Genomic DNA, 23358 nt, shown 5'->3' on the forward strand with positions numbered 1-23358 from the left:
ATTCCATTCTCCCCCCTTTTTATATTTCTACCCCATACATCGCCAATTCTTCATCGAAACCAGCGTAAGTACATGGATCCCATCTAAGCGACCTCATCCTCACCACCTTTACACATGAGCATCTGGATAGCTGACAAGGGGGGGGGGGGCAACCTAGGGGTCCGACGCCTTATCAAACACTCATCTCATCCAAGACCGGACAAGGCAAAAAATCAAAACATCAAAAGGAAAGATGCGCTTCTCACTCTCCGGCGTCCTGACCGGCGCCCTGCTCGGCATCGCCGGCGTCACGGCCATCCCCCAGCAAGCCTCGCCGGCCGCCGCCGCCTCCTCCTCCAGCTCCGTCTCATCATCGGCATCTTCGCCATCCCAGGCCTCGTCGTCGTCATCGTCAAACTCGTCGTCGTCGTCCCAGGTCTGCAACAACTCGCCCGTGCTGTGCGACCGCCACTACAACAACATCACGCACATGGGCGCCCACGACAGCGCCTTTCTGCGCGACGCCAGCACGGGCAACTCCATCGCCGGCAACCAGTTCTTCAACGCCACGCTCGCCCTCGACGCCGGCCTGCGGCTGCTGCAGGCGCAGGTGCACAGCGAGAACGGCACGCTGCGGCTGTGCCACACCTCGTGCGGCCTGCTCGACGCGGGCCCCCTGGAGAGCTGGCTGGCGCTCATCAACGACTGGGTCGTCGGCCACCCGTCGGACGTCGTCACCATCCTGCTCGTCAACTCGGACGACGCCGACGTCTCGCAGTTCGCCGCCGCGTACCAGCAGGCCGGCCTCAGCAAGTTCGGCTACGTTCCCCCCAGCGCCACGGCATGGCCCAGCCTGGCGGCCATGATCGCCAACAAGACCCGCGTCGTGTCCTTTGTCACCAACATCAAGGCCTCCTCGTCGGCGCCGTACCTCCTCCCCGAGTTCGACTACGTCTTCGAGACGCCCTTCACCGTCCTCTCCCTCGACGGCTTCAACTGCACCGTCGACCGGCCCTCGGACGCGGGCACCGCCGCCAATGCCTTCTCCAAGGGCTTCATGGGGCTCGTCAACCACTTCAAGGACGAAGAGATCACGACGGGCATCAACATCCCCGACACGGACAACATCGCCCTCGTCAACAGCGCAGACACCTCCGCCACGGGCAACCTGGGCCAGCACATCCAGCAGTGCACCGATCAGTGGAACCACCGCCCGACCTTTGTCCTCGTCGACTTCTGGGACAAGGGGTCCACGGTCAAGGCGGCGGACGACAGCAACGGCGTCAGCCAGGCGAGCGGGAGGACGAACGCCACGGCGGACAGCGCGAGCGATTCCTCGGCCGACGGGACGAACCAGACGCGCGAGTTTGGGACGGGGGCGCTGATTGCGTTTCTGGCGGCGACGCTGCTGATGATTTAGGGGGGGGGCGAAATAGATCCAATTTCTGCTCTCATACGGGGGATACAAGGTTGGATACGAGAGAGAGAGAGAGCGGCTTTGGGGAAATGAATATCGACATTTTTGGAGGGGACATTCATTTGGCATTTATTTAAGCGAGGCGTTTTTTTTTTTTTTTTTTTTTTTTTTTTTTTTTTTTCAAAGGGCAAATCTAGATTGCAATGTTTTGGGCTTCATTTTCTTCCATATAGAACAAAAGGAACCGACTCTCTTTCTTCTTACCTTTTCTTTTTTTTCTTCTTCTTCCTGGGGGCTATAGATTTTGCTTCGACTTGCGCATTGCTGCGGTTTTGGCACACCAATTCTAAGCATTTGGGCTGGTTGCATCGCCGATCAATTGCATACATGTAGTCTGCAGTGATGACCGCCAACTTGAGATGATGGATGAAAAGTGCCTCTTTCAATACAGTGGCATGAAGAGTTGCAGTTTTGACAGAATCAGTTTTGTGACGTTCTCTATATCATGTATGTCTTGATACCTAGGTACTGTATATGCTGATTTGCCGTATCACATTCGGCACCTAACAAAGCCGCTAAAACCAACCCCAATCCAATGATTCAAACCCCTCCATCATCATCCTCACAACTTCTCATATCCAAAGCTCAACCTCACCTCAACAACCTCTTACACAAAACAAGCAATATACACAAACCCCTTCACAAACACCCATTGAATGCTCCGCCTCATCTCCCCCTCGAGGCAAATCTACGCTTCCTACCGCCCATTTCGACGAGCCTTCGCCACCACCACCATGGACTACGACTCCATTCCGACGCCGGCATCCTGCTATGCCGATTTCTGTCTGATTCCAGTCCGTCATCCCCCGAATTCCTAAAACAAAAGACTACAAGTGTTGAGAGAAAAGTAATGTTGGTGGATTTGTTTTGGGCTGATGCCAGAGCTTGGATTTGGTTAGGTCGGCACGGGAAGCGTCTCCGTGGCAGAAGAAGTCGCCCAAGTCCAGCGCGTGCTCAAGGCGAGCGGACTCAAGTACACGATGCACTCTGCCGGGACGACAGTCGGTACGTCTGCTTCACTAACCTTATCCCAATCTCAATACATGAAACCAAGCATCTCTGCTAGGAGTCTTGTCTTGAGGCGTGTGTATATTGTAAGAGGGAACATAAGCTGATATTTTTCATCCGTGCAGAGGGGAGCTGGACGGATGTCATGACGGTGATTGGCAAAGCTCATGCGGCGGTTCACGAGAGGGGCGTTGTGAGGGTTCAGTCGTCCATGAGGGTTGGGACGAGGTGAGTCGTTCTCTTCTCATTCTCTTCATTTGACCACTTTTTTTTTTTTTCTCTTTGGTGAGTGTTGACGAATTTCACCTCCATCTGACACTTTAATAGGACGGATAAGAAGCAGACTGCAGAGGACAAGGTCAAAAGGGTTGAGGATCTGCTGAGCAAAGAGAAGAGCCAAGAGAGCAAATGATGACACGGTAAATAGTTTCATCAAGGTATCCATTCAAAGACGCAAGCAATTGGATGATGAATGTGCAATGGTATCATTAGATTACTAGATACTTTTCCCTTGCCCTTGGATGGAATCACACACCCAAACCTCCCATGCCCAAACACAGCCCACAAGGAACCAAGTCATATCAACATGTCCAGCATCATTTGTACAGACTATTTGTACACATTACACCATTTCACATTACCCCCTCTCTTGCCACCCAAGTAAACGCCGCCAATATCGTGCCATCGTACACACATTCCCGTGACTTATCCTCGCATCGTCATCCGCTTCTGAGACTTGCGCAGCTCCTTCTCCCTCTCCTTCTCGAGATACTTCTTCTGCGCCTTAGCGTCCAGGCCCTTGAGTTCGGCATCTCGCTTGGCCTTCTTGGCCTTTTCCTTCTCGAGCTGGCGCTCCTCGTTCTTCTCCTCCTCAATCGCCTTCTTGATCTGCGCGATCGTGGCCTCGCGGGTGGCGCGGACTCGCTTGAGAACCTCGGGCCGGAAGTGGGCGTCCCTGACGAGAGCGTCGGGGATGCGGAGGAAGTGCTCAAACAGGGGCAGGAACTGGTCGTAGCTGTTGTTGGACGGGAGGCGGTACTTGAGGAAGACCCGCTTGCGAGGCGTCGTCTCTTCCAGGCGCGTGGGCTTGTCAACGGGCTGGTCAGAGATGATGATGTAGTCGAACAAGTCGCCGGCCTTTGTAACGGCCTCAATCAGCTCGGGAGTCAAAAAGGTATCGGTAATCTCGGCGCTCTCGCTCATAATGGTCAGCCACTCGGGCAGCTTGGAGTTGTCCTTGGTAGCGGTCAGGGAGACGTCGTAGCGTTCATCGCGCAGCCTTTGCATGCTAGACTTGTTGACAATGGCCCAGACAAAGCCGTCATACGTGCTCTTGCTGTCCTTGGGGCGCGCATCAACGCCGCCGGCCGAAGGGGGGAGAGTGAGCTCTTCCTTGCCGTCAAAGGGGTAGATGGTCGCCTCGACAGCCTCCTCCGGAGCGGGGAAGGTATCGGTGATGAGGGACAGTCCGTGCTCGATGTAGTGCAGGAAAGGGTTGAACCGCTTGGCGAGGGTGATCTTGACGTCCATGAAGGCAACGTTCTGGCGGCCGGTTGCGTACGAGGCGAACTCGAAGAGCGACTTCTCCTTGAGGAACGAGTTGGGGTCAAAGTCGGCGTCGAGCGTGGGCACGCCCCGGAAGCCGACGGACGCAAACTCGCGCTTCATGACGGGGGCGTGCGCCTGGATCCAGGCCCGGGCCTTGGCGCGGTTCGCGCGCGTGCCAAAGATGTGCAGCAGGAAGATGACGGAGGCGATGACGAGGATGATGCCCTCGGGCTTGAACTCGGACAGCGAGTGGCGCTCGTGGACGTTGTACCACTTGGTCCAGACGACGTCGCCCGTGGGCTGCGCGGCGGATCCGGTCAGCGTCGCGGCCTGGGGAGCGGCCTCGGGGACGGCATCAGGAGCTCCGGCAAAGTCGACAAAGTCTGGGAGGAAACATGGTCAGCTTTGTCTTCTTCTTCTTCTTCTTCTTCTTCTTCTCTGGTGGAAGCTGTCGCGACCACCCAAGGTGACGGAGCAATTGGATGGCGTGTTACAGTAGAATCTCGGGAGAAGACAGAGGAAAAGGACAACGTACCAGAGTCTGGCTTGGCGGCAGCAGGCTGCTCCGGCTTTGCGCCTCCAAACATGTTCTTGAGGACGTCGGCCATGGCGGATTGGCGGGTTCAATGGCTAGAGGTTGGAGGTGAAAGGAAGAAGAAGAAGAGAGGAGAGAGGCCAATTGAGCCAACGTGGAATCTTTTGCGGAGGTTCCCCAAGGCTGATGAGTGGGGTCCCAGCTTCTTCTCTGCGCTTCCGCCCTCTAGTCTGTCCGGGGAACTTGTTGCCTTGTATTGGCCTTTTCAAGACAAGGTGAAGCAGTTTTCACTGTTTGTTTACTTCTGAAGGAGCTTTATATCTGATCAAGTTTCTATTTACTTGCGATTCAACGTTTGATTGAGTGTCTGGCGTCACTTGAATCTCATTCTAAGGGTTCTCCCCCATGCAGCTCATCAGAGCTTAGCTTCCCCAACACATGCACTACAGATTGTACTAGGTGGTACAGTGTGATTACTGGCATTGTCAACTACTCGCAGTGCCAATTGAGCTACAGACTTGACAGTGTGCACATGTCAACCGTCATCATCATGAATTTTGACAGCATGACCATCTCTGAGGAGATCAATCAGATCTGATAGTAGCATCAACCTTAACCGAGCCTTAGCGCTGTCGCTGCCTCGTGGGAAAGAAGACATATGACGTTGCACTCCAGCGGACCATTCCGGCTGACTAACACCGCGAACAGGACGCTGTTGCCTGGCCAACGGTACGAAACCGACATTCTTCATGCCTAACGTGAGCATCAAGTTCAACAGATCGAACCCGCAGGCAGAACTCCAGGTAAAGACGCAACAGCACAAAAGTATGATCCAAGATGCGACGCACAACAGCTACCCGGCAATATGGAAAACCGTCCAAAAAGTCCACGGCGGAGAGAATGTTTGCGGAACTGGTTCAGACTCCGGTCCGAGAGCCGCTAACCAAACAAGATGAAAAGGCAGTCGAAGATCCAGTCACTCCTCTGACGAGAAGGATATCTGAAATACAACTCTACGAAAGCCCTAGGCGGCCATCACTGCCCAAGAGGGCTGCTAAGAAGGATGCGTTGATTGTGGTGGACGAGGCCGAGGTGCCTGACGTCTCTGAGCTCAGGGTGGATTCACCCCTCAGCCGAAGGACGAGCGTTATCGAGGAAAAGGTCCCCAAGAAGAAGATTTCAATCCTGGAAGACGAAACCACAACATATAAAGAAGTCAAAGTAGAAGAAACGAAAGCCAAGCCGAGAAAGACCAGGTCAAGGGCCAGCACGGACAAGCGCACCTCTCCTCCAACATCGAATGAGTCCCTGCGAGTCCTCACATGGAGCGATGTCTGTCCCCCAGGAGACCAAATCGTCAAGATTGCCGAGGCCTCATCCGCAGAAGTCTACCGCATCACCAACAAGCGAGGCACGAGCATCATCAAGGCCATCCGACTGCCTTCGCCAATCAAGGCCCTGACCAAGACGCAGGTGGCCTCTGGCCTTGTTGACGAGGAGCCACATTCGGAGAGCGACGCCAACAACGAGCTGCAAATCTCCGAGTGGCTGTCTGATATTCCGGGGTTTGCCGTTTACAAAGAACGCTACATAGTTCAGGGCAAAACGACGAGGGAGCTTCTCGAAACGCATCAGACGGTGCAGAAGAAGATGAAGAGGGAAGACCCAGGTAGAGCGCAGTATTATCCGTCACCGAGCCGGTATTTGGATGATACCAAGTTCTTGGTGGTGGAACTCGGAGATGCAGGAAAGCCTCTGGAAAACTGGGAATTGGACAGCGCGGACCAGTTATGGGACATTTTCCTGCTGGAGACGATAGCATTGGCACGGGCTGAAGAGGTTGCCATGTTTGAGGTGAGCATTTCCCCCCCCTACTCTTTCACCACTAAATCCCGCCCATGGCAGTTGAACTAACTCATCACAGCATCGAGACCTGCACGAAGGCAATCTCTGCATCAAACAAGCACGCCCTCCCAGGAAGAGGCCTCCTACAGCAGACGGCTTCTTTGGATACTCTGGCTTGGAAATCACGATTCTGGACTACGGCCTTTCGCGAGCCGAAGACTTGTCAAACGATGATGCCGCGCCCATTGTATACGACCTAGAGAGAGACCTCAGCCTCTTCACCAGCACCTACAACCCCCAATGCAAAGTATACCGGCAGATGCGATCCTTCTTGCTTCGAGCCGACCGGGACTGGCTCCCGCCCGAAGCCCACCACGTCCCATACGCCAAGGGTATCGACGGGCCGCTTTCGTGGGATGTGTATGCGCCTTACACGAATGTGCTCTGGCTGGCTTACACCTACGAGTACCTGGTCGAGCACTTTCAAGGCAGCAAGAGGGAGCTTGCGAAATTCACAAAGGAGACGGCCGAGCTGTGGAAGTATCTGAATCCAGACGCCCCCAAAGATGTGCCTTCCTTTGGATGTGCGGCCGATGTGGCGTGCTTTGCGCTGGAGGCTGGTTGGATAGGGCAAGACGAGCTCTTGGAGGCATCGACTTTGGTGATGGACCGCGAGGACAGCATCATTGTTGGAAAGGCGGATGTTGAGGCGTCGCCGCGGAGGACGCGGAGACGGCGTGGGTCTGGATCGTGAGAGACGGCCTTTCGCAGGTGCCAGAGTTTCTCTGCCGGAGGAACCATGAGATGATGATATAAATGTACATTAGAGGTGTTTTGGGTGCTTTTCTGTTGGCTTTTACTGGGTATAGAGATGGTTTATGTTTCTATGAAGCTTACGAAGATGTAAATGGAGTTCACGTTAAACGCGGCGAGCATCTTCAAGACTGTTGTTAGACGCCAGAGACACTTACGGAGGAATGATTTCACATGCTTGCGGGTCAACAGCCCTCGCCCATCGGCACTTGGTCACATTACCACGACTCCTGCACTCACTCACCCGAGACGAGCAGCCCCATGGACGCGCAGGCCCTTAGTATTAAAATGAGCGGCAGCAACAGCAGCGTGATGTGGCGGGCTTCTCGAAAGGGCTCTTCATCTCCGGGGACTTGGCCCCAAGGGTTGATCCCTGCCAGCAGAAACATCAGATGTTTGGCCGCATCAAGTAGATCGGGTAGCGGAGGTTAGCGCGGTACCCGATGGCCTACAGCAGCCTGTACGACAGGGCAGGTAGCGGATAGCAGCCGCCATCGCGGGCTGGCCTCGGTTGACCTCTGCTCAGCTGTGTGGAGCCCGCGCTGGCCGCTCTGGAGGTGCCGAGGCTAAACGCTGAGCGACAGCTGGGCCGCTTTTGGAGGGAAAAAGCTGGTCTGCCCACCGCCAGCCATAATTGACCTGTGCTGAAGTGCTTGCAGCTCATCGGCGGTGGACATAAACATTGACAGACCTGAGCAGCTGAATCATCACCTTGTTTACCTACTATCTTGCCTAGGCCTCCCGTTTCCGTGCACTTGTAATTCCAGTTATATCTGACATCGCGCCGGCCTCTTCTGCTTGCTTCGCCTCCTCTCCCTCGCATCCCTTTTCCTCATCGACCCAGGCTCGCATTCGTCTCTAGCGGCGCGCATGGCATAGGGATAGAGTCGCCCTTGATTGGCGCTTGCTTTCTCTCCTTGTTTACCGACCCGGCGGATCAGGGCCTCCAACCAACCCCGACTGACGCCATCGCCGACTTCCATCATCATCCTCATCGCATCTCCCCCGGTCCGTCGCGTTCATCCGGAGCTGCCCTCTCTTCGCCATGGCGTACGGCGGCTCTTATACCGCCTCGTTCAACCCGGCAACGTCGAGCAGCGAGTCCTTCGGCAGCGGCCTCCTCGCCTCGTCCATCTCCTCCCTGTCGTCGTCCGGCTCGAAGCGCATCTCGCCCGTGTCCAAGACGTACCGACAAGCCTCCACCCTGTTCCTGACGCGTCGCCTGCCCGAGGCGCTCAGCACGCTGCGCCCGATCATCACCCCCCCAAACTCCGCGGACGATGGCGAGCCGGTTCCCGTGGCCAAGTCGTCGCGAGGGACCAGGATCAAGGTCTGGAGCCTGTACCTGACGCTTCTGAATGCCATCGTCGAGCTGGAGCCTGAAGAGGGCAAGGAGGCTTTTGGCAATCAGGAGTGGCGGGCGCTGTGCACCAAGGTGCGGGATGGGTCTATATGGGAGGAAGTGGTCAAGAATGGCTACCACGGCGTTGAAGGCGATGTTGATGCGGACGTGGTGATCAATCTGTGAGTTATCAATGCACACCGCTTTGCCGTGCTACATGCATGGATTCGCTGCAGCACAGTCGCTAATCCAAACGGCGACGATAGGGCGACGCTGCTGCTTGCGCATGCCCGTGACCAGAGTCTGAACCAGAAGAGGCTGGAAAACTTCCTCGCCTCGTCAAACATCCCCAACCTTGATCTGAACGACTTCACGGCGCCGTCGCGTCGCTACCAGTCTCCCGCCAGAAGAGCCAATGGCGCGAATACCCCGGGAGATCTCAACTCCCGCGTCAAGCTGCTGGAGCTCTACACGCTTCACGTCCTTCCTCAGAACAATGAGTGGGACTATGCTCGCGAATTCATCAACGTGAGCGCCGTGCTCGACGAGGAGCGCAGAGAGGCTTTCCTGCAAGCCCTGCAGAGCCTGCAGGAGGAGCAAGAGGAACACGAGAGACAAGAACGGGAAGAGCGCCAACGACAGGAGGAACAGCTGCAGAAGGACATTGCCGAGGCAAAGCGGCTAAAGGCCGAGAACGAAGAGAAGGAACGGAAACGACTCGACGAGGAGCGGCAGATGCGAGAGACCAGCGAGGGCGACTACGGCATCGAACAGACGCCCAGCTTTAGCGGAGTAGGGAGAGCACAGCCGCCTGGGTCGCCCCAGAACAACGTTGCGCGCCCTCCACGTCCGACGGGCAAGTCGCGATCCAAGGCCACGACCGCGTCTGGGTCTACGACTATTACGGCCCGGGCTACCATGATCCTGTCGCGATTCCGACACCTGTTTGAGAGTCTCGCCACCTCCGTGAAGGGCAACCCGGCCGTCATCATGAGGCTGCTGGTTTTTACCATGGGCTTGCTCGTCATGCTAGGCCACAAGGCCACGAGGCAGCGTCTGGAGCAAGTAGTGGGAAAAGCTTGGGCAAAGGTCGCAGCGACGGTGGGTATGGGCACCAAGGTCAGCTACATCTAGAGGCGACGTGGGCTCGGGGGGATTGTACACCACTTTATAATTCTTTTCCTTTGTATGACTTGTATTTCACTCTGCATGGAGACGGAGTTTAGTCTTGGATACTCAGCTGGTACTTGGCTGTGCTTCGGTCCCACGTCCTCGCGGACATGATATAATATTATGATGAATACGCCTTTCTTTGAGTAGCTCTGCAGAATTCAAAACTGTTTAGTAGCTCTCCAGAATTAAAGATTGCTTGGAATGTCTGGTATTGAGCAAGTAATCTAACAAAGTCTCGTCGATACAAGTAATGTGTTTCCAAAACCAATTCCATGATTCAGACAGGCTGCCAGTATGCCCCTATTGTTCGCAACGCCGTAAACTCCAATCCAGATATGCACACGCACACATTCTTCGAAAAGTACAGTAAAAGGACTCTCGTGTGCTCCTTCACAACCGCCGTGCTGCCCAGACCCGGGCCACCGCCGTGTTAATAATTCACTTGCCGATTCGTTTTCTTTTGGTAAAATAACTGCACAACATAGAGACGTTAGCATCCGAAACATACAATTGAACGACAACTCAACGCCCTCCCAAAACGCGCTACAACGCGTAATGAGAGAGGCTAGAAGAAGAAGAAGAGGAGGAGGAGGAGGAGGAGGAAGCAAACGTACGTCTGTCCTTGAACTGCCCAAGTTGATAATCTTGGGACACCCGTCGCGATCCTTCTCGAGGCGCGTGCACTCGTAGCAGTAAAAGGCGTCGGAGATGCCCTCGCCGCCGCAGACGACGCACTTGTTCTGGTAGTTGCCGAAGCTGCACTCGTCGCAGATGCGGACGAGCGTCGTGGGGCGGACGTAGGAGTCGCAGACGGGGCATTTGCCGTCGCACTTGTCGCAGAGGCGGCCGATGGCGATGCCGGATTGCTTGCGGCACATGACGAGGTCGCTGTAGGAAAAGTAGAGGTCAGTCTGATGTTTTCTTTGGGAGAAGCGGGGAGATGGGGGGGAGCTTACGGATGATGGCGAGACATTGTGGGTGAAGAGAGAGGAGTTGTGACGAGATGCTGTTGTCGGTATTGTTGGTGTTGAGGTGGAAAGGATTGGAGGAATTGAAGATTGATATATTCGGAGGACAGTGATGGGAAGAAGGCGAAAGAAGAGCTGCGAATAGCGCTACAGATTCCAAAGATGGCCCAGGAACTAAGAGCTGCAAGCGTGTGGATTTCTCATCAGCCTTGCAGTGACGTTAAGAGTGAATTGGCTAAAAAAAAAAAAAAAAAAGAGCTGGGAGGCGAAAAAAGTTACAGCAGAGGCGGCAGCTTATTAACCAATCATCGCGCTGTACGGCAGCTTATTAACCAATCAACGCGCTAAACGGCAGCTTTCCGATGGTGGTGGGGGGTCTCCAAGTGAATCAGTGAATGGTCTCGGGACCAAGCTATTCTTTTTCCTTTCGTTACTCAGCCTTGAAACATCTTTTTTCCGACGAGACAACACACAGCTTCAGCCTTATCATATTGCTTCGCACTGAGTTTTGGTTCGAGAAGCTGTCATTGTGCTAGGCTGGTGACGCTTTTTGATGAGGTGATTTCTGCTTTGGCGGCGATAAATGGCTACGATGGGGGAGACGGAGACGGAGACGGAGACGTAAGTCTGGGCTTCAGTTCGTGATGGCAGAGGATTGAAGATTGACGGGGCGCTGTTTGCAGGGTTGAGCCGAAGCCGATTGAAGAAAGCCAGGCGACACCGGACAAGGCTCCAGAGACATCTCTCAAGCGAAAAGCCGACGACGAAGCCCCCGAAGAAGATTCTCCCAAGCGCGTGAAGCACGACGACGAGGGCGACGATAAAGCGCCAGGCGACGATGCCGCACCTTTGCAACGAGAGCCATCGCCCAGTAACGAGCACCGCGACGATGATGCATCTTTGAAACGGCAAGAATCGCCCAGTCATGACCGGCGCGACGGTGAAGAGCCGGGCAATGATGCTGCGCCTTTGCAAAGACAAGCATCGCCCAGTCACGACCACGACGACGAGGTTACATCTTCGAAACGACAAGAATCGCCCACTCGCGAACGCCGCGACGATGATCGCAAGGAGGGCACATCGTCAACCGTCGCGGTAGAGGACCGGCGCAAGCAGGCGATGCAGGAGGAGAAGCGGCGCGGGAAGCGACTGTTCGGCGGCCTTATGAGTACCCTGAGCCAGACTTCTAACACGTCTCAGCAGCAGAAGCGCCGGCAGGAGATTGAGCGCCGGCAGCAGGACCGCATGCAGAAGCAGAAGGCTGAAGACGACCAGCGGAGAGCCGAGAGGCTGGAGAAGCTGCGCGCCGTGCGCATGGCCGATCAGATTGTGTTTGAAGAACAAGTGGTACGGCGATACGAGATGCGCAGCTCTATGGGAAAGTCGATGATGCTAATTCGGGGGGGCTCTTAGATGAAGAAGAAGCACGAAAAACGACTGGCCATGGCGAGGTTCTTGCGGACCAGAGCAGAACCTGCGATTGTACGCATACCCAAATCTACTGACATCGCTCCGTGGGATGATACATGCTAACGCTGGCCATGTGCAGTTCTATCTTCCTTGGAGAACAACATCCGCCCAGAAGGACATCATCGACGACCAGATCGAAGAGGCGAGAATCGCCAACGACAAGGAGGTGGAGCAGTTCAAGGCCCGAAAGCAGCGGCATATCGAGCGGTATGGTCCCCCAACGAGGCAACGAAGCGTGACCCCTGATGAACCGGCTGCCGCGAGAGTGCCCGAGGGCGAGAGTCCCCCGCAAAGCCCTCGCCACAGCAGCGCGGATAAGCCACAGACACAGGAGCGGAGAGCGTCCTCGGACGGGCACAAGGGACACCATGACGAACTTGGTGACGACCTGGAGGAGGCAGAGGAGGATATGGTGATTTACTGACTTACCCGATCGATGATTCCCCCGGTCTCCCTTGCGCTGCTGGAGGCCCTTGTGATACCTTTGCCTTGTGCGTTCTTTTTTTCGTTGTGATTACCTTACTACAGGTTCGTTCAGCTACACTAGTGTGTGGCTGTAGGTGGCAGACATATTGATAGTTTAGAGAACCCGAGAGAGATGGGCACTGCTACGAGTGGAATGGGGAGCTTCGGCATTCTTACCATTCTACGACTATGGCTTAAGCCGACTTTGTCACCATTACTAGCAGCCATGAGCTCTTATGAGACGTGCGGGATACAGAAAGAAGGAATACGTCGACGGAGCAACACATGTATATGAGGCTGCTGTAACATGTGCATCAGGTACCATATTCAGGGATGCAGTCTATCTCCCCTAGCTCCGGCAGATCTCTCTAATCGTCTATAACAACAAACACTGCCTGCATATTGATGCGATAGGTGTCCATGCACACGCACAGTATACGAAGCTGATATATGCCACAGCTTCTGAAGTCGGAATAGACTACTTCGTATGCACATACATGCCTATCCTGAAAGAGGCAGATTGTTCGTATCAGAACAAAGAGCAGCCTCGGCACTTGCTAACCCCCCTGCTCTGATTACCACGCACGGGAACCAAGTCCGCTAGCACTTGTTCGGTGAAGACCGCCGGCCGAGGCACGGAGTGGGGGTGGTTTGCTCCCCTCGGACGAATTCGAAGCTGTGGATGTCACTGGATTGTCTCATATATATCACGGCTCTCGGTGTACTTAATGTCAGCATCATCGTGTCATTGCGGCATTGAGTTCTTTGGGTGTATTGCATAGTGTTGGTTCTCAACTAATTGAGTGTAAGACGAGGCTTGAGCCAGACTTCAAGAGGCTTCGTTTTGTAGTACGGAGCCCCTCTCTGTTACTTCAGACAAGGCAACTTTCTCTCACTCTCTCACTCCTCTCTCTCCCCCGCGGATACAAAATGTAATCCATTACGCAAACTAGAAACCGCTCTATACAACTTGACCTCTAACGCTCTATACCACAGCAAGCCGTTCCACCACCGTCACAGCCACTCATAGTCAACAACATGGACACCAGCAAGCTCAAGCCAAACGACCCCCGGGTCAAGTACGAAACCAAGCAGATCCGCGGCAAGACGTACTCGTACATCCTCGGCGAGCCCCAAGGCCCCAAGCTCGAGACGGTCGTCCTCATCCACGGTTGGCCCGACATGGCCTTTGGCTGGCGCCACCAGATCCCCTACCTCCAGTCCCTGGGCTTCCAGGTCGTCGCCCCCAACATGCTTGGCTACGCGGCCACCGACGCGCCGCACGACCTGTCGCAGTTCACGTTCAAGAACATCGCCGCCGACATCGCCGAGCTGGCGCGCTCCTTCGTCGGCCAGGACGGCCAGATCGTGCTCGGCGGCCACGACTGGGGCGGCGCCGTCGTCTGGCGCACGGCCTACTACCACCCGGACCTCGTCAAGGCCGTCTTCTCCGTGTGCACGCCCCTGCACCCGCTGAGCGCCGAGTACACGCCGCTCGAGGACATCATCGCCGCCGGCCACATGCTCAACTTTACGTACCAGCTGCAGCTCAAGGGCCCGGACGTCGAGGCCCGGATCCAGGGCAGGGACATGCTGCGGCGCTTCTTCCGGGCCTTGTTTGGCGGGAGGGGGCCCAACGGCGAGGTGGGCTTCAGCACGGCCGACGGCCTGCACTTTGATGTCCTTGACAAGATCGGCGCGCCGCCGCTCCTGGAGGAGGACGAGCTGGAGCACTATGTTGAGCAGTATGCGCTGCAAAAGGCGCCTGAGCTGCGCGGGCCGCTGAACTGGTATCGCACGAGGGAGCTCAATGCGAGGGATGAGGTGGACCGGGCGAAGGATGGGCCGCCGCTGAGGTTTGAGATGCCGGCGCTGTTTATTGCCGCGAGCAAGGATAATGCGTTGCCGCCGGCCATGTCCAAGGGCATGGATGCCTTCTTTAAGGATCTTACGAGGGCGGAGGTGGATGCTACGCATTGGGCGTTGACGCAGGCAGGGGATGAGGTGAATCGACATATTGGGGAGTGGTTAAACAAGGCGCTCAATGGTGCAATCAAGGCCGCGCTGTAAGTTTGATGGTATTGATAAGCCATGGATTGATTGATTTGCTCAGGTCTGGAATTTCCTAAACCTCTAAGCTAGTACCAGTTGTGATTCCTCTTGTATATTCTGAGATATATCCGTAGACTCTCATGAATCAGATTCCTAGAGAGTCCAGCTATGCCGTCAACGTCCGTTTTGGGGTTGACAGGTATAAAGGAGACCTTTCTTCGTGACTTCACCTCCAACTGCCTCCATGGGGTCGGGGGCATGTGCCGTGATTCATTGGACGGTGCTGGTGCTGAGCGATCATGCTGTTGCTTCGTGGCCACACACTCTCTCTCGCAAACCGCTTCAGTCATGGTCTGCTCACCGCTCCGCGTCCCTCATACGTTGATGCGTCGAAGTAACTTGTTATTCGGATCTTCTCCTCCAGCAAGTGCTTTACTTCAAGGTGTTCTTGTAAGCATCAACAGTTGGGGCTTTAGAGGTGGACTTTTTGTTTGGTTTCCCACACATGGGACATGCTGTTTGACGATGTGAGCGTGAGCTGTCATATGAAAGACGGAACATCGGATAGACTCACAGTCAGTCTGGTAGGCACACTTTTGGCAATACGAATGGCCCTGTGTGATTTTGGTTTTGCATTTTGAGCACGAACTGTTCCAACTGTTAGCCAAAGCGCAATGCATAAGGCATATAACATGCGGGTGCGGAGGATGGCGCACACACCTCGAGTACTGAGCATATGGGTTCTTTGCTGCTTTTGACAGCAGTTTACTCTTGAGGCCCCGTTAGCAAAGCCTGTCTCAAGGAACGACGGAAAGATTTCCATTTACCTTTGACACTCCGGTGTTGCCCAGAGTGGCGGACTTGGAGCTGCCTGCCTTTGCGCTGGCCGGCGAGCCGTAGTACATTTCGCTCTTCTTCTTGACCTCTGGAGTCGCGAGCTTTGTGCTCTTGGTGAGCTTCAGGCACTTTCCGCAGACCATCGCGGCGTCTCAGATGTCGGTTGTATCTGGCTTGAGTCGAGATCAGAAATGATGAGATTGATAAGCGTTATCACAGGTATTGTTCGATACAGTTTGATCGTGTTTCAAACTCGATGACCGGATGTTTGACGGTTGATGTTTGTTTGATGTCGAATCGCAGTGGCAAGGCTGACATCAACGGCAACAGGTAGCCCGGTACTCCGTACAGATTCCCGCGGGCGTACTGTCTGGATTCCAACGATCGCTGCAAAGTATCCCCCAATTTAGCTTTGGCATTCAGCAAGGTATCTCGCCTGTACAATTTCGGTGGTGGGGGACTTGTCGCGACAGGGACAACGCTCAGGACAGCGCTCAGGGGGACCCCGAGCTGGAACGCGGGCCCGCCAAAAGGCCTCTCAGCAGTGGAGCAGCACCAGCAGCAGCAGTGCAAGGCCCAAGTGCCTGTGGCCTGTGGCCTCCCCCAAGCGATGCGCGCTGGAGCACCTGCAGAAGCCGTTGAACGAACACCCTGACGGCCCCCTTTCAGGCCACTTGGCGCAAACGGGCTCGTATCAACAAATCGAATCAAACAGATCCCTGGGAGTGCTGGGAGTTGCTGGAGCTTACAAGTGTTTGGCATTGATCCGTGCTCTCGGTGCTATTATTACCTACTGGGGACCGCGTACTCTGATCCTCTCGGGTATCAGCGCCTTGGTCGCCGCGAGACTGCACTGAGCTCCGTCCCCCAAGATCAAACTTGTCCAACCGCGCCTCTGCTTCACTGCCGACGTGCTGACGTACCAGCGCCTGAGCCTCGACAGCGTCCCGCAACTAACGGCGCACAGGGAGCGAATTAGCGGCAGCTCGCCGAAACGAGGCTGTGCAGGGAAACCTCAAACGCTGCCGCTGCTTTTTTAGCGGAACAGCATCCAGACTCTACAGCGAAAGAGGCCCCTGCCCTATCGATATCGCGGGACCAGACCAGGTGTCAACCCCGATTCAATCTCGAGCTGCTTGCGAGTCCCCGACTCCTAGACATAGCTTACATCCACATCCACCCGCGAGCGGCTGCGGTTTCACATTCCAGCCCTCCCACAGACGCAGCGAAACGGCCGCGAAACATCCAAACACCACAAACCACCTTCTCGGGCTGGCCCACCGTCATCGAAGCCCGCATGCGTTGCCCCTCCGCCTCAGCGACCGCCTAACCACTGCTCGCCCTCCGGCATGGCTGGACGACACCCCATAGGAGGCCATGGCGGGCCCTCGAACACCGACGACCTGCTGCTCGACCTGGACAATGAGCAGCCCGTCTACAGCGCCGGCCAGCGGTCGGCCCTCAACGACGACGACCTGGCGCGAGCCTACGACCACGACCACGACCCCCAGAGCCGCCCGTCGGTGTCGTACGACGACTTCGTCGGCGCCGAGCCGTCATATCCCCCAGCAGGGCGCCCGGGGCTGGCGCAGGCAGCGCAGCCGTCAGGGCAGTCGGGCCCGTACCACGCTCAGCAGTTCAGCCAGTCCTCGGACCTCGACAACTTCCCGCGCTACGCCGACGACTTCGACGACGATGACATGTACTACCAGCACGGCGGCGCGGCGGGAGCAGGGCCGGCGTCGGCTGGCAGGGACAATGCGAGGGCCCGGAACAGCGTGCTGTCGCTGGGAGGCGGCTTCTTCGGCAAGCTCAAGCACCGGCTCGGCATGGGCCAGGGCTACTCCGAGATGGACCTCCCCTTGACGGAGCCGGGCCACGATCGAGGCGGCCCGATGGCGGCCTCGCAGCAGCCGGACCAGCAGCCCCCGGGGAAGAAGCCGGGCAACTTCAAGTTTGGCTTTGGCCGCGGCAAGCCAGATCCCGCGTCCCTGGGGCCGAGAATCATCCACCTCAACAACCCGCCCGCCAACGCCGCCAACAAGTACGTCGGCAACCACATCTCGACGGCCAAGTACAACGTCGCCACGTTCCTCCCCAAGTTCCTCTTCGAGCAGTTCTCCAAGGTCGCCAACATCTTCTTCCTCTTCACGGCCGCGTTGCAGCAGATCCCCGGACTGTCGCCCACGAACAAGTATACGACAATTGGACCCCTGGCCGTCGTGCTCTTGGTCTCTGCGGGTAAGGAATTGGTGGAGGACTACCGGAGAAGAGTGGCGGACAATGCTCTCAACACGTCGAAAGCGCGAGTCCTGCGTGGCTCGACTTTTACGGAAACGAAATGGAATACCGTGGCGGTGGGCGACGTGGTCAGGGTCGAGTCTGAGGAGCCGTTCCCGGCCGATCTGGTGCTTCTGGCAAGTTCCGAGCCCGAGGGTCTCTGTTATATCGAAACGGCAAACCTGGATGGCGAGACCAACTTGAAGATCAAGCAGGCCCTTCCCGAGACGTCGACATTGGTGTCCCCCAGCGAAGTGAGCCGATTGGGAGGCCGCATCAAGTCGGAGCAGCCCAACAGCAGCCTGTACACATACGAAGCGACCCTGATCATGCAGGCCGGAGGAGGGGAGAAGGAGCTGGCATTGAACCCTGAGCAGCTGCTTCTTCGAGGTGCCACTCTGAGAAACACTCCCTGGATTCACGGCATCGTCGTCTTCACAGGCCACGAGACCAAGCTGATGCGAAACGCCACCGCGACGCCGATCAAGCGAACAAAGGTCGAGAGGCAGCTCAACTGGCTCGTGCTCATGCTGGTCGGCATGCTGCTGGTGCTCAGCGTCATCAGTACCGTGGGAGACCTGGTGATGCGCGGCGCCACTGGCGATTCGCTCTCATACCTCTATCTGGACAAAATCGACAGCGCTGGAGTTGCGGCTTCGACATTCTTCAAGGACATGGTCACGTACTGGGTGCTGTTCTCCGCGTTGGTCCCCATCTCCCTCTTTGTCACGGTGGAACTGGTCAAGTATTGGCACGGCATCCTGATCAACGACGACCTCGACATGTACTACGACAAGACGGATACGCCTGCTACTTGCCGAACGTCGAGTCTGGTGGAGGAGCTTGGAATGGTCGAATACGTGTTTTCCGACAAGACTGGTACGCTCACGTGCAACATGATGGAGTTCAAGCAGTGCTCAATCGGCGGCATCATGTACGCCGAAGAGGTGCCCGAAGATCGCCGAGCGAGCGGCGCGGACGACGAAGAGACGGCCATCTACGACTTCCAGGCCCTCCAGGCCAACCTGACCCAGGGCCACCAGACGGCGGGCATGATTGACCATTTCCTCGCACTGCTCGCTACGTGCCACACGGTCATCCCCGAGATGGACGAGAAGGGCCAGATCAAGTACCAGGCTGCCTCTCCCGACGAGGGTGCCTTGGTGGCTGGAGCTGTTACCATGGGCTACAAGTTCACTGCGCGAAAGCCGAAATCCGTCATTATCGAAGCGAACGGCCGAGAGATGGAATACGAGCTACTGGCCGTCTGCGAATTTAACTCGACCCGCAAGCGAATGTCTGCCATCTTCCGCTGCCCGGACGGAAAGATTCGAGTCTACTGCAAAGGTGCCGATACCGTCATTCTTGAGCGACTCAACGACCAGAACCCTCACGTCGAAATCACCCTGCGACACCTGGAAGAGTACGCCTCGGAGGGTCTGCGGACGCTCTGCTTGGCAATGCGTGAAGTGCCGGAGCAGGAGTACCGCGAATGGCGCCAAATCTTTGACACGGCGGCGACGACTGTGGGCGGCAATCGAGCGGAGGAGCTGGACAAGGCTGCTGAAATCATCGAACACGACTTTTACCTCCTGGGAGCCACCGCCATTGAGGATCGCCTGCAAGACGGCGTTCCGGAGACGATTCACACGCTGCAGCAAGCCAACATCAAGGTCTGGGTTCTGACGGGAGACCGGCAGGAAACGGCCATCAACATCGGTATGAGTTGCAAGCTTCTCAGCGAGGACATGATGCTTTTGATTGTCAATGAAGAGTCGTCAGCTGCCACTCGTGATAACATCCAGAAGAAGCTCGATGCCATCAGGACGCAAGGCGACGGCACCATTGAAATGGAGTCCCTGGCGCTGGTCATTGACGGCAAGTCGCTGACATATGCGCTTGAGAAGGACATGGAGAAGCTTTTCCTCGATCTCGCCATCATGTGCAAGGCCGTCATCTGCTGTCGAGTGTCGCCCCTGCAGAAGGCTTTGGTCGTCAAGCTCGTCAAGAAGTATCAGAAGCAGTCGATTCTCCTCGCCATTGGCGACGGCGCAAACGACGTGTCCATGATCCAGGCAGCGCACATTGGCGTCGGCATCAGCGGTGTCGAAGGTCTACAGGCTGCTCGCAGTGCCGACGTGGCCATTGCCCAGTTCAGGTACCTGCGGAAGCTGCTGCTCGTTCACGGCGCGTGGAGCTACCAGCGCGTGAGCAAGACGATCCTCTTTTCCTTCTACAAGAACATTGCCCTGTATTTGACGCAGTTCTGGTACACGTTCCAGAACGTCTTCTCCGGCCAGGTCATTTACGAATCGTGGACGCTGTCCTTCTACAACGTCTTCTACACCGTCCTTCCGCCGCTGGCCATTGGTATCCTGGACCAGTTCATCTCTGCGCGCCTGCTCGACCGCTACCCCCAGCTGTACATGATGGGCCAGCAGAATTCCGCCTTCAAGCTCAAGGTCTTTGCGCAGTGGATCGCCAACGCCATCTACCATTCCCTTCTCCTCTACATCTTTGCCGAGCTCATCTGGTACGGCGACGTGATCGACGGCCAAGGGCAGACCGACGGCCACTGGGTGTGGGGAACCGCCCTGTACGGCTCCGTCCTCCTCACCGTGCTGGGCAAAGCAGCCTTGGTGACCAACAACTGGACCAAGTACCACGTGATGGCCATCCCAGGCAGCATGGTCATCTGGTGGGTGTTTATCGCCGTCTACGGCACCGTCGCGCCCAAGGTCCATATCTCCCCCGAGTATTTCGGCGTGATTCCCAAGCTGTACAGCAGCCCCGTCTTCTGGCTGCAGACGTTCGTCCTTGCCTTGCTGTGCCTGTCGCGCGATATTGCTTGGAAGTACGCCAAGCGAATGTACTGGCCGCAGACGTACCACCACATTCAGGAGATTCAAAAGTACAACATTCAGGACTACCGGCCTAGGTATGTACACGCACAAAGCACAAGCCCCCCCTTTACCATTGATGTATCTACGGCTTGATACATGACAAGATGCGAGAGCCACGCGCTAACGGTACAATGACAGGATGGAGCAATTCCAGAAAGCCATCCGCAAGGTTCGGCAGGTGCAGCGTATGCGCAAGCAGCGTGGCTATGCCTTTTCGCAGGCCGACGAGAGCCAGACGCGCGTGCTTCAGGCATACGACACGACCAAGCACCGAGGCCGATATGGAGAAATGGCCAGCTCTAGACCTATAGACGGGATATAAAAAGTTAGGAAAAAAAACCATAGGGAGGAAAGGGGAGCAGTTTTTGTTTTCCCGGGTGGCTGTAATGATTTTATTTTTTTTTTCCGTCACGTCTCATGTCATAAAAAAAAGAGTGTGTGGTGTTAGTCTTTGGTTGTGGAGGAGGGAAGAGGGGGGAGGCAAGCGGCACGGAGGTGGTGCGTGCTTTATTGTCTTCATCACGACGATTTGGGAGCCAGACGAGGGCTATGATGGTTTTTATGCTGTTGTGTTTTTCTGGAACTAGCTATTACGCCATATACGATGCCTTCGTCCGAGGTGTGCTTTGTTGGGTGAGCTTCTTTTCTTGACATTTATTATGGCAGGGCACTGCAGGGGATGTGAGATTTTCTCGGTAGAAGGGCCGGCGGCTGGCTGAATGAAGATTTAAATTTGTCATGAGACGTCTGCTTGTTTTGATGTGAAGAGAGGAGGGGCTGTGATGATGGTATATGGCGGAGATGATGAGGGATGATTGATTGAGATTTTTGAGTGAAGATTTGTGGAAGTTGACCTTTACTGAAGATAGTTGGCCGCTTCAAGTGTGATAAGACACCTCAGCGTGTCGGTTGGGTTCTCTCGTACTGGGAATCTTTTGCCTCATCCAAATGATGTCTATGAGGAAGAGAGCTTCTGCCTGGCTTGACGACTCCTTGAGTACTGAGAAGAAAAGGTATCCGTGATAACTTTTGGACTAGGTAGGTATCTGTTGACACTCTTCGAAGGAATCAACAAGAGGCGGTAAAAAAACAAGAAAGAAAGAAAGAAAGTGGTATAAATGATGGATAGAACTCTACCTACCTAGGTAGGAACAGATTGCTTTCAAGCATGATTCTAGTAGAAGGTCCCATTGGCAAGCCTGATCGAGTTTTTGGCAGGAGGTTCTCCGAGCTCAATTTCGTACAGAACAGGCCCGTTGACGAACTCCCTCATCACGAATCTTGAGAAATTTGCGTGTTGGCCGAACCGGAGATTCAACCCTTTGTATGAGGCCGGCGAACATATATATATATATATATCTTACCTTTGAATTGGCGCCCGAAGTTGTCCAAGTACACACCAGCAAAAGGGAACCAAAGGCGCAACGAAATGCATTGGAATTCGGTACGCTGTGTCAACATGCTTATATGCCGCGATACTATATACAACCACCTGCGTATACCGGCATTGCCCAACTGCGTACAAGGACCTTCACCCGTGATGAACCCTCTTCACCTCACTCTCTTCGAAGAAAACACACATATATGTAGCGACACGAGATGGGGTAATATTCAAGGGACAAAAAGACAATGTGTGCATGGCATCATGCAAGTCTTATGCTCCGCAACTCGCCGCTGAGAGTTACCCTGAAACATACCGTAGTTCTACTCGTTCCGAAAGTAGTAGGTACAGACTACAAAGGGTGGGTTTTAAGGCAATGCTGCGTTCATGGCTGTTACGAGCACAATGTGTTCGATTCATAGACGGTTGGTTTTGCGGTCTTGAACCGCGTTTAGAGCGCGGGCTTATGAAGTAGACCCTGAATCAAAGGGACAAAACAAGTATTGACTCAAAGCACTTCTAGCAAATGTCATTTACCCTTATCCCGAATGTGTATATCGGGGACAACTTGGGTAGAAGACTTGAAAGTCACAATGCCGCTCTCTCTCCCAAAGCCAACTGCTACATCCCATCCTCAACCCCATCCCAAAATCAGCATGAAATAGCATCACCTGCATACAATTCTGCCCCCCCTAAGTATCTAACCCCATACAAGGTCCCCATCCCACCGATTTCCCACATGCAGGTCCCCTTCCATCTCACACAGCTTCCCCCCCGCTGGTAACACCACATACTGTACTCCGTTCTCCGTACGCGCAATGCAGCTCTCCCACACAAGGTACTACCCCTTACATAACCCCCCTCACATCAAGATCAACGTAAAAGAGAGATAAGGGTCCATATCATAGATAGATGACAGTACTCTGTAGCAAAAGATTGACATTTTCCATGCTTATCAGCTGTGGAGAAGTTCAAATTCTGGTTTACTATTGCGGGCTGCCACGATAAGGGTCATGTAGCCAAGAGACGGAAGCGGCTTCGAGCACAGGGCAGCTTATCTGGCTAGGTACAATATCTTATCTGCTCTCTGCGATAATCCAAGCTGTCCTATTCATGCTCGACATGCAAAAAAAAAAAGTGAAAAAAAAAGTGTAGGCCATTCATACAGAAAAGGTACCGTAATGTCAGGCAGAGTGGATGAATAGATCAATCCGGCAGGTAATCTGTACTGCTCCTTCAACGAACCCTCAGGCCAGACAAGCGCCGACATCGCTGATACGCT

The 23358-nt window shown here is 55.1% G+C and overlaps 10 protein-coding genes across 10 annotated transcripts; 7 read left to right on the plus strand and 3 right to left on the minus strand.

Moving 5' to 3' along the window:
• Positions 1 to 232: 232 nt before the first annotated feature.
• CCMA1212_002774 (uncharacterized protein) lies at positions 233 to 1399 on the plus strand (the record flags this gene model as incomplete). Its single annotated transcript, XM_073700148.1, has 1 exon — positions 233 to 1399. The coding sequence occupies one exon, from the start codon at positions 233 to 235 to the stop codon at positions 1397 to 1399; it is 1167 nt and encodes a 388-aa protein (XP_073561052.1).
• Positions 1400 to 2138: 739 nt separating this feature from the next.
• CCMA1212_002775 (UPF0045 protein) lies at positions 2139 to 2876 on the plus strand (the record flags this gene model as incomplete). Its single annotated transcript, XM_073700149.1, has 4 exons — positions 2139 to 2250; positions 2356 to 2461; positions 2590 to 2692; positions 2792 to 2876. The coding sequence occupies exons 1-4, from the start codon at positions 2191 to 2193 to the stop codon at positions 2874 to 2876; spliced, it is 354 nt and encodes a 117-aa protein (XP_073561053.1). The 5' UTR covers positions 2139 to 2190.
• A 293-nt stretch (positions 2877 to 3169) lies between these two features.
• Positions 3170 to 4620, minus strand: CCMA1212_002776 (UPF0674 endoplasmic reticulum membrane protein; the record flags this gene model as incomplete). The annotated part of the gene is made up of 2 exons (XM_073700150.1): positions 3170 to 4395; positions 4548 to 4620. 2 exons carry the CDS (start codon positions 4618 to 4620, stop codon positions 3170 to 3172), a joined length of 1299 nt encoding a protein of 432 aa, XP_073561054.1.
• A 764-nt stretch (positions 4621 to 5384) lies between these two features.
• Positions 5385 to 7146, plus strand: CCMA1212_002777 (Serine/threonine-protein kinase haspin; the record flags this gene model as incomplete). The annotated part of the gene is made up of 2 exons (XM_073700151.1): positions 5385 to 6401; positions 6472 to 7146. 2 exons carry the CDS (start codon positions 5385 to 5387, stop codon positions 7144 to 7146), a joined length of 1692 nt encoding a protein of 563 aa, XP_073561055.1.
• Positions 7147 to 8250: 1104 nt separating this feature from the next.
• On the plus strand, positions 8251 to 9681 carry CCMA1212_002778 (uncharacterized protein; the record flags this gene model as incomplete). The annotated part of the gene is made up of 2 exons (XM_073700152.1): positions 8251 to 8729; positions 8814 to 9681. 2 exons carry the CDS (start codon positions 8251 to 8253, stop codon positions 9679 to 9681), a joined length of 1347 nt encoding a protein of 448 aa, XP_073561056.1.
• A 469-nt stretch (positions 9682 to 10150) lies between these two features.
• CCMA1212_002779 (PHD finger-like domain-containing protein 5B) lies at positions 10151 to 10693 on the minus strand (the record flags this gene model as incomplete). The annotated part of the gene is made up of 3 exons (XM_073700153.1): positions 10151 to 10192; positions 10335 to 10608; positions 10677 to 10693. The coding sequence occupies 3 exons, from the start codon at positions 10691 to 10693 to the stop codon at positions 10151 to 10153; spliced, it is 333 nt and encodes a 110-aa protein (XP_073561057.1).
• Positions 10694 to 11271: 578 nt separating this feature from the next.
• Positions 11272 to 12582, plus strand: CCMA1212_002780 (uncharacterized protein; the record flags this gene model as incomplete). Its single annotated transcript, XM_073700154.1, has 4 exons — positions 11272 to 11309; positions 11372 to 12035; positions 12102 to 12170; positions 12238 to 12582. The coding sequence occupies 4 exons, from the start codon at positions 11272 to 11274 to the stop codon at positions 12580 to 12582; spliced, it is 1116 nt and encodes a 371-aa protein (XP_073561533.1).
• Positions 12583 to 13661: 1079 nt separating this feature from the next.
• Positions 13662 to 14693, plus strand: CCMA1212_002781 (Bifunctional epoxide hydrolase 2; the record flags this gene model as incomplete). The annotated part of the gene is made up of 1 exon (XM_073700155.1): positions 13662 to 14693. The coding sequence occupies one exon, from the start codon at positions 13662 to 13664 to the stop codon at positions 14691 to 14693; it is 1032 nt and encodes a 343-aa protein (XP_073561532.1).
• A 414-nt stretch (positions 14694 to 15107) lies between these two features.
• Positions 15108 to 15655, minus strand: CCMA1212_002782 (uncharacterized protein; the record flags this gene model as incomplete). Its single annotated transcript, XM_073700156.1, has 4 exons — positions 15108 to 15190; positions 15250 to 15332; positions 15396 to 15445; positions 15503 to 15655. 4 exons carry the CDS (start codon positions 15653 to 15655, stop codon positions 15108 to 15110), a joined length of 369 nt encoding a protein of 122 aa, XP_073561535.1.
• Positions 15656 to 16861: 1206 nt separating this feature from the next.
• On the plus strand, positions 16862 to 21017 carry CCMA1212_002783 (putative phospholipid-transporting ATPase DRS2; the record flags this gene model as incomplete). The annotated part of the gene is made up of 2 exons (XM_073700157.1): positions 16862 to 20730; positions 20834 to 21017. 2 exons carry the CDS (start codon positions 16862 to 16864, stop codon positions 21015 to 21017), a joined length of 4053 nt encoding a protein of 1350 aa, XP_073561534.1.
• Positions 21018 to 23358: the final 2341 nt, after the last annotated feature.

The sequence above is a fragment of the Trichoderma ghanense genome, assembly GCF_004382785.1.
Source record: "Trichoderma ghanense strain CCMA-1212 chromosome Unknown scaffold_2, whole genome shotgun sequence".
NCBI classification, from domain to species: domain Eukaryota; kingdom Fungi; phylum Ascomycota; class Sordariomycetes; order Hypocreales; family Hypocreaceae; genus Trichoderma; species Trichoderma ghanense.